This window comes from Paramormyrops kingsleyae, chromosome 12 (assembly GCF_048594095.1).
Source record: "Paramormyrops kingsleyae isolate MSU_618 chromosome 12, PKINGS_0.4, whole genome shotgun sequence".
NCBI lineage: Eukaryota > Metazoa > Chordata > Actinopteri > Osteoglossiformes > Mormyridae > Paramormyrops > Paramormyrops kingsleyae.
The window spans coordinates 5,279,015-5,295,085 of record NC_132808.1 but is presented as its reverse complement, the minus strand read 5'-3'; the positions used below and the strand labels follow the sequence as shown (position 1 = coordinate 5,295,085).

The 16,071-nt window shown below is 46.6% G+C and overlaps 1 protein-coding gene and 1 long non-coding RNA gene across 14 annotated transcripts in view; one reads left to right on the top strand and one right to left on the bottom strand.

Moving 5' to 3' along the window:
- The window catches only part of slc2a9l2 (solute carrier family 2 member 9, like 2), a 130,542-nt gene that overhangs the window by 16,753 nt on the left and 97,718 nt on the right, over positions 1-16,071 (bottom strand). For 10 of the 12 annotated variants that reach the window (XM_072718536.1, XM_072718539.1, XM_072718534.1 and 7 more), the window contains one exon: positions 8,474-8,601. The exons of 1 other annotated variant lie outside the window; for it this stretch is intronic. In XM_072718536.1, the coding sequence (XP_072574637.1) occupies positions 8,474-8,601 (128 nt within the window). Of the gene's footprint in view, positions 1-2,993; positions 3,016-3,266; positions 3,352-8,473; positions 8,602-16,071 lie in introns of those variants that run through there. One more of the 12 variants, XR_011994009.1, reaches the window with a different exon arrangement.
- LOC140593603 (uncharacterized) lies at positions 4,338-10,292 on the top strand. 2 transcript variants are annotated; one of them, XR_011994011.1, is made up of 3 exons: positions 4,338-4,530; positions 5,599-7,486; positions 8,388-10,292. It is a non-coding gene; the product is annotated as an uncharacterized lncRNA (long non-coding RNA). The 2 variants fall into 2 exon arrangements; XR_011994010.1 differs by having other exon boundaries at positions 4,338-7,486.

Here is a 16,071-nt window from a genome sequence, read left to right as displayed (position 1 = left end):
AGAGCCAATGAAAATCAGGAGGCTAGTGTCACTCTATCTCCCTACTGGCTCTGCCACTGGCCTTACGCCCCCTGCCTGCTGACCTCAGCAGTCCCCGTAGAGCAGCACAAGATGAGCTGGATGTCTCCACCAGCTGGCAGCTTTACAAACACTAATGGCAGGGCAGTGAAGAGTAGCGCACGTCTCATTACATGGGACGGGGATAACCACCTGAGCCTCCAGCACAAAGGCCCAGCCTCCCTGCCACCCAGCTACCAGTCTTCCCTGCCTCCACTCCTCCCAGCTTTCTAGCCTCCTCTCCTCGCAAGCTGCTCTTCCTTTCACCCCATTTGCCAGCCTCTGAGTCACTGATATTTTTACCTTATTTTTCCTCTCTTTGCCATTAATCACAGCTGGATATGGAGACCAGGTCCTTTTCCAGTATTTCCGGTGGTAAGGTTTGGTGACAGGTTGCTAACAGTGAAATCCGGGGCGGCAGAGTTGAGATTAAACACTGCAGTTATTGTATTATGAACATCATCATTGAGTCCCCTGCTAATTATCTGCCAACCGTGGTGGAAGGCTACGGCCCACAGTTTGAGAACCACTTCTCAGGAGTAACTAGACGGAACTTTGGTGCTGTGAGCCTCAGACACCATCTCCATCAGCTTCCTCTAGGACGGACTCCCAACAGGAATATTTGTTCCCGAGGATGAATCCCAGCTGGGTCTGCTGACCCAAACAGGTCACAGGTCACTTGACATCCCCATTGCTCAGTAACTGCATATGTAGCCCAGGTGTCACAAAGCCATAGCCTCATCCACCCCAGACATTAGTAACTCAAACCGCTGCAGGGCTTCCAGCATGAGATCTGAGAATCAAAACATTAATTACACTGGATTCACCAATTCAAAAAACAGGTTTATTAGCCTGTGGGCAGTGGTGGCTTAATGGTTAGGGAAATGCACTTATAATTGAAAGATTGCTGGATTGAATCCCTTACCAGCAAGGTATTGCTCCCTGGGCAATGAATTAACTGCCCCCTGCAATGTCACATATGTGTTAAATGCAGAGGACACATTTTGTTCTTGTGTGCTGTGGTGCGTCAACAATGACCACAGATCATTAAACATTTATGAGATTCAGATGCTCACCTCTAGAAATACGATGTCTAGAAGTCATTTGGCTGGGCTTGAGCCCCGGCTCTGTGTGATGATGGCACAGGGCCAGGTACTCCACCACCCCTCAATGGATCGCTGCCTTACACATAGTATGGAGAGCTCACAGAATCTGTCACGCCTTTTTCAGAGACAGCTCGTGACTGCAGATCCAGTTGCGCCGCATAGAGCAGAGTGGCAGGACGGAGATCAGAGACCAGGGCCTCAGACAACCACAACCCTGCAACCAGTCACTGCTGATACTCCCAGCATCCTTTTCCACTTCGCAAACCGTGTACAGAGTTATACCGCAAACCACAAATAAAGTATTACTCTTTACCACTGATCCACTCTTTAAATAGATACTTGTGTCCTATGTGTATGTCACCTGGGGACATATGTCAAAATAATACCAATTAGCTTCCGCCCAGACACTGCACTAACAGAGTAACAGAATTACTGTTTTTCTCACAGCATGACAGTCTTTGTTTTCCTCTTCTCCTGTTAAAGGCAACTGAGGTTTTATTTTATTATACATGCTGGGAATGTCATCCAGCCAGGTGCTGAGTTTGATATTACGGGTCGGCACAGCGGCGCCCTGGGAGGCGGGCCGCAGGCGATCCGCTTCATCTCCGTGTCCAATGAGACGCGTCGCTTTTCCCCCTAATTTTAAAATTCTTTTTGTTTTTTAAATCAGCCACTGTTCCTTCATCCTCTGTGTCCCAATGGCTCTCTGCACAGGGTCAGAGGTCGCGATCGGCATCGCTTTCAGCCCCCCCACCTCCTGGGGATTTGTTCAGGCATGATCAGTTCCATGAAGGCGAAGGACCGGATGAGCAGGATATCGACAGAAGAGTCTGAGATCAAGGAGGGGAGGCGTTTTTATTAGAAAACTCACCGTAAGGTTGTGTGATTTAACTCCAAATGGGCAGGGAATGTAAATGAACGGGAATTTAATTAGAGTGAAGGTGCACGTCTGGCATAAGAGTAGGAAGTCAAAAGAAAGACTCATAGCCTCAAAAAAGACAGGCCTAACTTAGAAGGGACAGAAGGTGTGGGGGGGCTGGGCCTTCTTGGGGCTCTCGGGGACGTGACTGAGGCGGTAATCTCCACCGTCTGCTCTATTTTTGGCCATGCCAATTAGGAGTCAGACACACGCTCCAAACGAATTACAGATAAGTGGCTTTTCTTAACATACCCAATTTGTCTACCTCTGCATAGGAGGGCTTAATTAAAACTGGGGCTTCGCAGTTGGGAAAATGGAAAAGACTCCCTTCCTGTTCGGGGTTGGAGGGGTGGGGGGCACGTCTGACTCTTCTTCATCAAAGCGGGTGGGGGATTTAAGCAAAGTTGAGATCCCTACAGAGGAAATCCTCACTGACGCATCAATACCAAACTGACAGTATGGCTGAGTGTCTGAAGGGCAATAGACTAATTAAAACTAAAGTATCCAAAAACAGAAGCCATGGTGGGTTTATGGAACTGAAACTGGATATCTGACAAGTCTGGTAACTATAACTCTGTGTGAAAGACAGACTCATTTGTACAGGTCACCCTGGTCTGCATGACATTAGAACCCATAGTCAACTCTAACTGGTCCTGACCTGGATGGCTTCACACATAACATGACCCAGAGCCAGACGTTGCATTAGAGGCATCGATATCCTTGTGGATACAGCACTCAGCTCTGGGGTCCCCCCCCCCCTCCCCCCACAGTGATAAATGATTTCCACTCCCTACCATGGAATCATTACATATTGAACAGAGAATCTCAGGAAATTTGGAATGGCAGGAAAAATCAAAGGCCTCCTCTGCCTTGTTCCAGTCGCAGCTGCCCGTCATATGGGTGCATTACAGCCTTAAGGGACCCAACACCTGCCTTGGACACAAAGGATAAAGTGGGTCAGACTGACCCAGCCAACGTCAGTGAAGCCATTCGTTATAACGTGAACCCAAGTGTACAAAGAGGCTGTACCGCAACCCCCAACAACTTGTGGGCCAATAGGGGATAATAGCATTTTCGTAGCTGGTATTTCTGCTTATTCATCTGGCAGGTGCTTTTAAAGCCTTATGCCTTTATCTACCAGGGAATCCTGGCACATCTTTCCCGGAAACACAAATCATACCTACCCTGTGTGGCCAACTGATTTCTCTGCCCAGTCGGCATCTGACTCTCATCCTGAATCTCATCATCATTTCCTACATACGTCTAGATCTGCCCAGGCAAAGAGAAAGACTATTTGTTCTGTATTTGATGAGAAGAATCTCTGTACCGGAAGCAATTATACACATGAATGCATTCGGTCATGGCTGATAGTGAAGCAGTCATGAGACAGCAATGACCTTGACACAGTAACCTGTCTTACATTTAGCACTGGGTTGTCTTCGATGTTGTATGGGGAGGCAGAGATAGACTAGGGTGAAAAGATTCCTACTGTGCATTTTCCTGTTAAGGGGGGGGAAAGGAAATGCCTCAGTCCTCAGTCATGGGTATAGGAGAGCGTTTGATGTTGGACACAATTTAATAATTCAAATGCAAAGGTTAATTCTATTTTTGGTGGGGTTGTGGATAACAGCAAATTAAATATTGGGGGGTGTAGGTCCTGCCAGTTCCTATGCGCCTGGCCATAGGAATAGAAGGTTTTGGGGAAGAAAAGCCGATCCTGCCATTGCATCCCATCACATTTACAGATACTCACAACGGGCAAAAAGACAGTTAGCACAGAGAGAGCATCTTTATCGGAATCCCCCCCGAACCAGGCAGATGGGGATAAGAGGAGCCATGCTTTCTGTCAAGGGGTTAAACAGCGACCAGGGACTGGGGGCCGCGTCTGTACCATAACAGGGGGGTGACTATGGGGACCGCTCAGCAGGCAGCAGTCATGAGCCCATGAGCGAGAGAAACCGGGGCCAGAACAGACGTGTGCACGCACACACACGGCATCTCATGGAAGGCTGACGAGCCCTGGGCCTAACCACTGTCATGCAGCCGACACACTAGCTGAGGCCTGCTGAGGGGGGGGGGGGGCTGCGGAGCAACGTGGGGAGAGAGACAGAAAAAGAGAGACAGAGATTATTTTTAGAAAGAGAATATGAGATGAAAGAAGATGAGATGTTTCACACAGACAGACATAAATATACTGAAATCTGGATGAATGACTCCCAGCGGGAGGGACACATAGAGGAGCGTGTGACATTATGAGAGGAGTGACATCCACGTCACCGCTGCCGTTATCCTGCTGTGCACAGCCTCACGGGGACACCTTCAGAGGGTATGTAGGTACAAATAATGCAGGAACGAGGAAGACAAAAGGAAGAAAGAAGGTCATGTGAATGCAGATACTGTAGATGACTTATCAGGATGGATCTCCATCTGACGCGTCAGCCATACCAGGTGACCTCGAGTAATTCCGGGGGGGCGGCTGATTTCATTTGTACCCCCCTTCCTCAGTTAAGGCCCCAAAGAAGCGTGAATGGCTCGTATTTTCCAGCAGAAAGCTCCAGAAAAGCGCTTAACTGTAGCCATTTCTCTCTGTTACTAATCTCGCTCTGAGTCAACCTCCCGCTGTCAGGAAAAGTTGCGTTGCTTATGTTTTATTGGGAGATTGGGTGCGAATGGTTATTTAATTGTAAGGCTGCCCCCCCCCCCCCCCCCACTCCATGTGGAGGGAGGTGTGGGGGTGCACTGTGAGAGCTGGGGGCCTTTTTTAAACGCCCTGTGCTTTTCAAAGCTGCCCCAGGGTTTGTATTAATACAAGTTTATGGTGGAAACTGCAACACATGTGATACCCAAGAGATTCCAGAAAAAATTTAGCCCAGCATTAACAAAACTGTGAGGTTTTCCTGCACATATAGGGGGTGCCGTTGGGTAAATCTATGCAGGTCAGGTAATCATAAAAAAGCAATTTCACCTCTATCATCTTCCAGTATGTATGACTAGTCCTGAGCTCTGTATGCTTTCCTTGGACTGAGCTAAGCTAATCTGTCTCCCAGAGAAAATACCGGTGTTGCTGTCTATGGGACAGAGAAGGCATAGAGAGGAAATTTCAGCTCTGAGAGCAGCGAGCCAGCTGACAGGCTCTGCAGAAACAGCAATGCAGCCAGGCTTCTTTATTTGGTTAGCAAATTATGTCACTTTTTAAAAAAACTTTTGCTGTCTGATCAGCTCTTTAAATACATCGCCATCTGCTGTCAGATGGCCGCAATGTCACTGTGTGCTGTCTGAGATGGTCCCGCAGGCAGCTAAATCAAAAATCATGAGTGACCAAGTACACTAAGGACTTCACGGGAGATGGGATCAGCTAGAGCCTGCAAGGTTCTGGGGCAGGACCAAGGGCATGGAGAGAGACAGTTTTTAGGGTGAGGAAAAGAATTCCTAGACATACTGTTTTTGTCATACTCTTTTTTTCATGGGTTACACACATTTCAATGTTTCTGCAGTGTGATTGAAATATATTTACAGTGAGCTGCTCATCGGCTGCGATGGCAACACCGGCGGACTCGAAGCACAGAGGAGCCCAGAGGTGGAACAACCGGGTAAATCATTCCTGTCAAACAGTGACACTCATCGAGCAGAAAAACCTCAACACTTACAGTGGGGACTTTTGAATGGTTTAGCATTGGGACAGATATCATTCCTTGGGCAGTACGTCATGATCCAAATTTACGATAACATTTCGGGGGGTGGCGATGATAAAGGTTCATTTAGCAATCATGTTATGTTTCAATACTACATCCAACACATTGCAACAAAGCTTTATATAGTCACGGTCATGGAATGGAACTCACATACTGTAAATAATACTAGTGTCCAGTTTTTGGGTGTAAGTCAGGTCATTGGTCTTTCAGTTGGGCTACCTGCAAGTGCATGGTTCATTGATTTTGGAGGTTTTCAGAAACGTGCTTCCTAGAAATACTTCTCTGTTACATCACAGAGGCATGCATGCTGTTGTCAGTAGAAGATCAGGCCTAACATGTGTTATCTGAAGCTGCCTGATCCTACATGCTGGTATGTTCTTACAGTATTCCTGTGTGCTTTTATGAGTATCCCTGCAGGGCTGCATCTCCTGTTACACAACAGGCCATCACTGTTGTTTCAATCCCCCTACCTTTCAGACAGGGAATCCATGGTATCGTTATTTGCAAGCAGTACAAATGTAGAGGGCACCTGAAAGGCGTTCATAACCACACACATGTGTTCATCCTCAAACTCACGCACTCTCACTCCAACAAGATCTAGAGCTTCTGCAACCAAGCAAAACAGCTCTGTACAGTCAGCTTATATGATGAACAATTGTTGTAGTGAAAGAGAGAAGTAATCTGAATTAGCCTGAATGATGCCTGATTTTTTGGACACTCATAGCTCATCTGACAGCTGCAAATGGCTTGGTTGCACAGGGTCAGGAGATAAATCTTTGTCCTGAGGGGAATCCTTCTCCAGTCGAACTCAGGATCTCTGTGAGCAAAGCATGCAGAACAGCTGTGAGCAGATAAAAGAGCGAGCCTCAGACGGTACCTGGAAATGCTGCCACTGTCCCCCGACGCATCAGAATACACCACAGACTTTAATGTTATACTCAACAGCGGACGCTGTTTCTGTCCACCCACTGTGAAACTATCTTTTGATTCATATCTGTGAGTTCAGCTTCCTCCGGAAGGTACATGTCATGTTGCCTCCTGCTTTATGTGGGAGTGCCAGCACCTCCAGAGCATTTGCCTGAGAACTCGCCACCCCAAAAGGCTTATAATGTACGTCCGTCCATCCATCCATCCATCCATCCATCCATTTTCTGAAACTGCTTGTCCTAGTCAGGGCTGAGGGAGGGTCCAGAGCCTATCCCAGAGGCTACAGGCACAAGGCAGGGAACAACCCAGGATGGGGCACCAACCCATCACAGGGCACACTCACAGGGCACACTCACAGGGCACACTCACACACCATTCGGCTTATAATGTCATTGTCAATTAATAACATCAACATTACCAATAAGTGTAAAATGACATTAAATTCATGTAACTGTGACAGTGACATTTCCTACACTGACTCTTTGTGGCTCATGCCTGCTTTAGTGCATTGAGTTCTCTCGGTTGTGTAAGAGAAACCATGGCAACATTAAGGCAACCGTCACCGACCATAGTGACATAAGGACGACTCTCACCAGCCATAGCAATGTTAGAATGACAGTAATGCTGCTCGGGAACACGACATGATGCATTAATTATGTGCCTGTTTCCCGGAGCCTCAGACGATGCGCTGACTGGGGTGAACATGAAGCACCCGTGGAGAGATAAATCCCACCAATGCACACTGCACATCAGAGGGGCCCCAGTTTCTGTGCAAGACACACCAGGTATAACAGAAGACTGTTACTGTGTTATATTAAACATCTGGCTGATTGAGGGACCTCTCCCATTGGCGGAGTGACTGTGTTATATTAAACATCTGGCTGATTGAGGGACCTCTCCCATTGGCGGAGTGACTGTGTTATATTAAACATCTGGCTGATTGAGGGACCTCTCCCATTGGCACTGACTATCTTATATTAAACATCTGGCTGATTGAGGGACCTCTCCCATTGGCACTGACTGTGTTATATTAAATATCTGACTGATTGAAGGACCTCTCCCATTGGCGGTGTGACTGTGTTATATTGAACATCTGGCTGATTGAGGGACCTCTCCCATTGGCACTGACTGTGTTATATTAAATATCTGACTGATTGAAGGACCTCTCCCATTGGCGGTGTGACTGTGTTATATTGAACATCTGGCTGATTGAGGGGCCTCTCCCATTGGCGGTGTGACTGTGTTATATTGAACATCTGGCTGATTGAGGGACCTCTCCCATTGGCGGAGTGACTGTGTTATATTGAACATCTGGCTGATTGAGGGACCTCTCCCATTGGCGGAGTGACTGTGTTATATTAAACATCTGGCTGATTGAGGGACCTCTTCCATTGGCGGAGTGACTGTGTTATATTAAACATCTGGCTGATTGATGGACCTCTCCCATTGGCGGAGTGACTGTGTTATATTAAACATCTGGCTGATTGAGGGACCTCTCCCATTGGCGGATTGACCGTGTTATATTACACTTCTGGCTGACTGAGGGACCTTTTCCATTGGCTGAGTGACTGTGTTATGTTAAACATCTGGCTGATTGAGGGACCTCTTCTGTTGGAAGAGTGACAGTGTGATATGAAATACCTGTATAATTTAGAGAGTGTGTGATATTAAACTCCACCCCTATAGGTGGCAATTCTTTACAGTATCTGGAACATCGAATATTCTCAGCTGTCTTGGATGTTGCATCAGGCCCAAGGGGACAGCATACACACCTGGATGAAGGGAAACAGCAGGCCCACAGAGAAGTTGGACAGCCAGTTAACGGTTCCAGCAATCATGAAGGCAGCAGATCGATACGACTGCTCAAAGAGCTCTCCCGTGAGGATGAAGGGGATCCCACCTGAGGGGGGAGGGACAGCAAACACTGTGAGCCCACCAGGCATCCTGCACTCTGCTCAAACACCCCCAGCCAATGTGGAAAGTACGGTTAGTTCAACACCCCCAGTCACCTTCTGCAGATTCCCGGCATGAGAGATGGTCCTACCAGGAGACAACAGCTCTGTCAACGGTATTTGGTCGCAAAAATTTTGACCTCTGCACCTTTTCCTTGTACTCATAAATATTCATGAGCCCAAAGCACATTTACAATCCTCTGACTGGTTCCTTGATTCTATAATTCACCACAGACTACAGCAGTAATTAAGGTCAGGAGCACAAAGACAGTCATGCTAACACCTGTCCTGTGTATAGCGTCACAACCACATACAATTACACGGCATGTAGATACAGGGCAACCCATGCATGACCATCTCAGGGACTCGTCCTATATACAAAATCTCGCTGCACGTTGCCCACAGGTATGATCGCCTGAGTCACAAAAATGAAAACATAGATAACAGAGCGACATCAGGGTCCTGCATTAGGAATTGTATATACACACCCCAGGCATTGGGCGAAACCCCGTCACTGACAGTCAGTACAGGTCTTGATGTGGCCTTTTCATGTTCATCATTTGCAGTAAGATAGGCCAGTGATTAAAGAAGTAAAATGTTGACGATGAATACCTTGGAGTCAAGATGGGTTTCCTGCTTCTATAATTCACCACAGACTTCAGTAGAAATTAAGGTAATAGCCAAAGCTGCTTACTTCTTATTCAGAGGATTTACGTATATTGGACTCCGACATGTCAATTATGTATGGAAATGAACAGCTGAGCTTGATTTTAAGAGGAACTGATGCCTTTGAGATTAACTTTGCAGTAAAAAAAAATCATAGTCATGCCTTTGATTGACTTCAAAGTTCCACTTTTTTTATCTTATAACAGGGTATATTAACGGTATTAAAGCTGACTCAATGCTGAAACCTTAGTTTAATAACATTCCATTATGCCACTTTCCATTTCCAAATAACATTATGTTAGCTTTGTAATTAGTGCTTTTAATGACTCTTGTACAATAACAAAGTGATGTAATAAAAGCAGTGAAAGGCAGATGCCGAGGTCACCTTCTATACCAAACCCCCGCATGAGGCTGCCTGATGGCCCACAGACTCGCCCCCACTTATCTCTCAGCTTCAGATTTAGCGAGGAGCCTGTGCTGATTGCTGGGGAAGTCCAAGTCGCTGTAGGATTACTCAGGGGAAATGAGACAGCCAGCTTGTTTATTGTAAACCAGGGGATTCAATAACCATCTAATAAATTTTATGTTATTCTGGTGGGGGGGCTGTTTAGGGTGCAAGAGGATGGGCATGAGATTGTTAACTTGCCAGATTGATGGAGGCTAGATTTGGGGACACGATATGATGTTATCTTTGTTGCGTTTGGTGCTGAAGGAACTGGACCCAAAGCCTGGCATTGCTGGTCCCATGGAAGACACTGTGTTTGGACCCTAGAGTGCTGGGAAGCTCAGTCATAAATTCTGCATAAATGAGTAATGCTATGTAAATTGCCTTTCCTATTAGGGACACTGAATAACAGTAATAACAGTAACTGCAAAAAGGATAAATAATAGATGGGGAGCAAGTGGCAGCGTTCTCCAGCACACGGCAACTAAGATATTTGTCATATGTGATAATAAATGCAGTCACACTTCAGATGCACGGCTGCCTGCCTCATTATTCAGTCACCTGGAGTGCTGTCACTCCCCCTGCTGGGAACACGCCACAGAGGACCTGGCAGCAATGGGGAGTGGGGAATGGTAGATAATGGCTGTGGGTATGCAAACACACACACACACACACATACACACACACTGACAATCACATAGGCGACGGGGCTTTGAGTCTCAGGGGAAATGGTGAGTGCAGGACCCAAGCTGCCTGCATGCATTTTTAACAGGAAGTGCAACTTTGTTGTCATTTTCAGCACTTCCTGTCCCAGAGGCGTCGACTTTACGTCAGTAGCTGTCAGGTCCCCACTGAGGCTCCTGGAGGATCTCACCCAGAATATTTTCCCTGTGATTTTGTCACTCCCGGCTCGTACGATCCTCCTGTGTGCCACTCCCCCCTCATTAACCTCATGTGAAACCCCGATGTTATCAGCTGTTTCTTGTTTCATTAAGTCCTGTGTATTTAAGTCCACGTCAGAGTATGTATCTCCAGTTCCGTCACTGACATCTCAGCGTTGTTGAAGTCCTGTGTCGCCTTGTATGCCTGTCTCCCAGTTAAAGTCCTCTTTCCCCGATCCTGCGTCTCCTTCGCCTGCTTCCCGGGTCCGTGCCCCGCTCGCTGTGACAGAATGCCTTCAAATCCTCCGTTTTTTATGAGATGTTTTAATTCATTAAACTCTATTAAATTCAAGCTTTTCCGACACTGAATAATACACACAGTACTACTAAATAATAAATTAAATAATATATTTTTTGCCTCAGTTTATCTAATGCCATTTGAAATTTAAATGCCATTTGAAATTTTAATTCAGTGATCTTACAAGCTGATCCAACATTTGAGTTACAAAAAGATTATTCGTGCATGCACAGATCAAACACCCATTCAGTCAACTACAAGTAGAAACTATGAAATTAAATTTGATGGTTAGCTGTGAGAATTACACTTCTTTTAATTGTGCCCTTTATGGCTGCATTGCTGCGGCGACTCTTTAGGCCAGGGGTCACCAACTCCGGTCCTGGATGAGCTACTATCCAGTAGGTTTTCTATGATGAGCCACACCTGCTCCTGGTATTTACCGGAGAACTAGTGTGGCTCATCAGAAGCCAGGTAGGATAGAAAACCTACTGGATAGTAGCCCTCCAGGACCGGAGTTGGTGACCCCTGCTTTAGGCTATAGAGTAATTAGAGCTGTTGTCTATTCAGCTATTACATAATTAAAAAAAAAACTCACAATACCTTATTTGGGTTGAGCTTCCCTTTAATAGAGGTCAAACAAACTGGCTCACTACATGTAACCGTCATTTGTAGAAAGAGAAAACCTCATGGCAGGCCTGGCTTGTCCACCACAAAGGCTGTGTATTCAGTCTCCGTTCACACAATTTGGGGCAGTACTACAAAGTTGAGTATTGATCAAGCTCAGGTTAATGTTGATGACCCCCCTAGTGGCTGTAAGCTGCTATGACGCTGGGAACAACTGTTGCCTGACTCATTGTGAATAATGTACTCATTGTATAGGCAACACCATATACACCAATGTCATGGTGACTCCAGGTGTCCTTCTCTGTCCCTAACTTCAGACATCACCATTAGACTCTTAACTCCTGTTCCTTGTCATTCTGAATTGCTCCTGACTGGCCTGAGCCCCAAAGAGACGAGAGGGGCAGGAGGGACCTCCGTGTGTGTGTGTGTGTGTGTGTGTAACTATGTGTGTCACTGTTACAGTCCTTCCCTAATTATGGTCTCAGGGATCTCTGATAGTGAGGGAGGCTTCCCCTTGGGGGGCAGTAGCCTGGCAGCACTCTGGATGTCTGAATGCCTACAGTCAGGGAGATGGACTCCTTTAAAAGGCTTTGCTTCCTGACATCTGTCCATCCAATCATTCATCTTCTAACTGCTTCTCTGAGTCAGTGTCACAGGGTCACCCTGGACGAGAACTTCTTATTTATCATTTCCACCTCTGCTTCCGGCCCAATGCCAGGACCTCCTGCACCTAGACCAAGATACACAGTTGGAAGATGAATGAATGTTACATTTATATAGTGCTTTTCAAGACACTCAAAGCACCAATGGGGAGCCACTTCAATCACAACCATGCACTGTATAGCAGCCACCTGGATGATGCGATGCTTATCTCACGGTAGCTAAGGTGGTGAAGGGGCAGGAGAGAATTCATGAATTAGATATAAGGGAAATAGGGGATTAGGAGGCCAGATTTGATAGGGCCACAGTGGGCAATTTTCGCCAGATCATCGGGGACCACCCCTGCCCTTTTGAAATATGGATAGACTGATTATCTACTGTATGATACTGTAGTGGGCCCAGAATGCACACATAGCAGGATGAATCTCAGCAACGTGAACAACCTCTTATCATACAAAATCAGAAAATTTACTCTAGAGTAAAAAAATAGCTATTTAAAAATGGCTGCTTGAAATCTTGACAAAAGCACCCAGTCAGTATACTCCTGCAACTTTTTGAACCTGCTTGCCTTGCATCAAAGCCACTTTTACTTTCCTTCTGCCACCGAGATGATAAGATGTTTCAGCTCAACGAGCAAATCAGAACGTGACCTTCAAGAGCAACAGTTCCTACAAACGAAAACTGCAGAGGAATCCTCGCCCATTCACGGCTCCTCCAGGAAATGTCAGGGCTTTGAAATTACACACAGAAGCGTAGCCTAATAGGCCAAGCGTGGCTACAGGGGGACCCGGCCTGCCTACCTCTGGGTGAAACTGTCCCTCTGTGGACTTGCAGCTCTACTAAAAGCCATCACTTTTGAAGAGCTCTGAGTCACTAGAATGGAATGCCGCGATCAAGCCAGGCTGTCAACATTATGAAGTGGGGGGCAGGGGGGTTAAAGTATCACAGTATCAAGAATACAAAGGCGGAAATGCGTGCTTAAAAATGCTTTAAGTTCAGATTCACACCTGGGGGAGGGTGGTTTGCAGAGGGTGGTTTGTACTTCTGAGCATCTTCGCAGAGGAGGACTGAGAAGCACAGGGGAGGTGACCTCCAGGTCAATCCACAAACACCAAGGAAACATGTGAATAATGGAACGAGTCTCTGTACGTCCCCAGACAGTCTGATGGTGCCATCTTCAATTTCTCTGTCTACCAGCCTGTCCGTTCATCCACAGCAAACCTGCGATCCTCGGTCATCTCCCTTAAACGCCATCTGTTCCACATTGTCCATTTCTGCTCTACACCTTCCCTGAACCTTCCTCTCATACCATTGGGAATGACCCAAACAAACAGAACTACCCATGAGGTACTTGTCAAAGAAGGGACCACATCTTACTGCTGGCTAGCCCCACTGGAATATTATTATTATCTTAAATTGATGGCGTCTTAAACCAGATACTGGATAACCGGGACAGACACCTTGAAGTTGGTTGGCCTTGAGGGAGTATAAAAGAATCAGCCTCAGATGTCAATTGTTAATCAGAGACAGTTAGACAGTGGACAAAGGGATTCAGAGGGTCACAGAGGAGTAGCCGCCCTGCAAAAATGTAACTGAAAGTGCTTAATCAGTGGTGCTGATTAAAAACCTGAAGAAATTATGCTAATTTCGCAAACCCATTGTCTGACGACCATTGTTCGGTTTTAGCTGTGTTTTCCTGTCCTGTGTGTGGCCAGAGTAATAGGGAAAACAAAGTAAGGTGCTTATCAGTGTACATTTGACAGCTTATAATGGATTCCCTGCAAATGCAGATGAGTCTTTTTATGAAACTCAGGCATTTCAATGAAGCGCAAACACCATGAAAGCCCGAACATTTATATGGACCAACTGTTGTTATTGTTTAATGGAAATCTAAGTGAGAAAAGGCAGTTATAATAAAGTTTGGTGTGAAATATCCTTTAGCATATTGATCCCACTAAAAACGTTTATACTTTTTCTTATCTACAGACTGATTTTTTTCTGTGAATCAGTAAAAACTTCTTTAGCATCAGAACCTGTATATTTCTCCTTCCCGGCACCAACACCAGTAACCTAAACAATCGCAGGAGGACCAGAGTCTTATGGGGAGTCTTAGAGGAGTCAGAGGTGACATGCTTTTCTTTAAAGCTCTACACACACAGAAGACCAAGGCGCTGTATAGCCCAGGGTTCAGCACCTCACCTGTACCCAGGTGAGAAGGTGAGTGGGAAAGGTTTGAAAAACAGGACCAGTCAAAGGGAATGATATCCCTCTGTATGTGTGTCTCATAGGAAACTAAGATGGGGATCTTACCACTGAGCTCTGAGGGCAACTACGCAGGCTGAAAAGGGTAGTGGACTCCTCCGTTATTGGCCAGTTCCGCACCATCTCCCTCTTGAGTGTTGAGTGCAAGATATTCTTCTCTGTCCTGGCAAAGAGGCTGACCACGTACGTGGTGAACAATAAGTACATCAACACATCAGTCCAGAAAGGTGGCATCCCTGGCTTTTCTGGGTGTTTGGGGCACACAGGCATTCTCAGCCAGCTAATTAGGGAGGCCAAAGAAAGTAAAGGCAACCTAACAGTTGTCTGGCTTGATTTGGCCAATGCCTATGGAGCAATCCCCCATGGCCTCATTAATGCAGCAATGGAGCATTACCATATTCCACACCACATCAAGGATATGATCACCAACTACTTTGAAGGATTCAAGTTGCGCTTTCAGACCGGCCATTTCACAACCCAGTGGCAGGATCTGGAAAAGGCCATCATAACGGGCTGCACCATTTCCCCTATCTTGCTTATCATGGGGATGACCCTGCTCATAACAGCTGCAAGGAAGGAATCCAGAGGGCCAATGATGGAGTCTGGCATTCGCCAACCTCCAATAAGAGGCTTTATGGATGACCTGACTATCACAACAGCTACCCATGGACAAGCTAGGTGGATCCTGAAGGCACTAGACGACGTGGCAATGTGGACTCGGATGAGATTCAAGCTGAAGAAGTCTAGGAGCATGGTGATAAGGAATGATAAAGTGACCAGCAAGTTCCAACTGCAAGTCCAGGGGTAGGCCACACCATCAATTGAGGAGAACCCAATAAAATGCCTCAGCAAGTGGTACAATCCATCCCTTAACAACAGAGACAACTTATCTATGATAGAAAAGCAGACAGACGAATGGCTGAGGAAGATCGAAATACTTACCAGGAAAGTTCAGGTCCTGGCTATTCCAGCATAGCTTGCCACCGCGACTTTTGTGGCTTCTGACAATTTATGAAGTATCAATGACAATGGTGGCAGGAATCCATATCATCAGTCGTTGAAGAGTTCAAGGTGGCAAAGTGCAGGGCTGTGATGACCTTCAGGGACTCCACCGATTAGAAGGCCCGAGCCGCAGGTGTCACTACACGATCTGGATGCAAATGGGCAGCAGACACAGTGGTGGCTCAGGCAGAAAAGACCCTGAAGTTGAAGGACATCATCGGGAACCCATGCATCGGGCATCAGGGACTTGGAATAATCCATTTCCAGCAGTAGGGGAAGGCAGACAAAAGGCAGAGGAAAGGCATGGCCCAAGCTGAGATTCGACATTTAGAAGAGGAGGGAAGAATGTCTCAAGCTGTTAAGCTTGGATCACAGGGGGCCTGGACAAAGTGGGACCTGCCAAAAAGTAAGATCACCTGGTCTGAACTTTGGAGACCGGAGCCCTTCCGTATTTCGTTCCTGCTCCGATCAGTGTATGACACCCTCCCAACACCAACAAACCTGCACAGGTGGGGACTGTGGGAGGACCCTCTGTGCAGGTTATGTGGAGAAAGAGGAACAATGGCGCACACACTGGCTG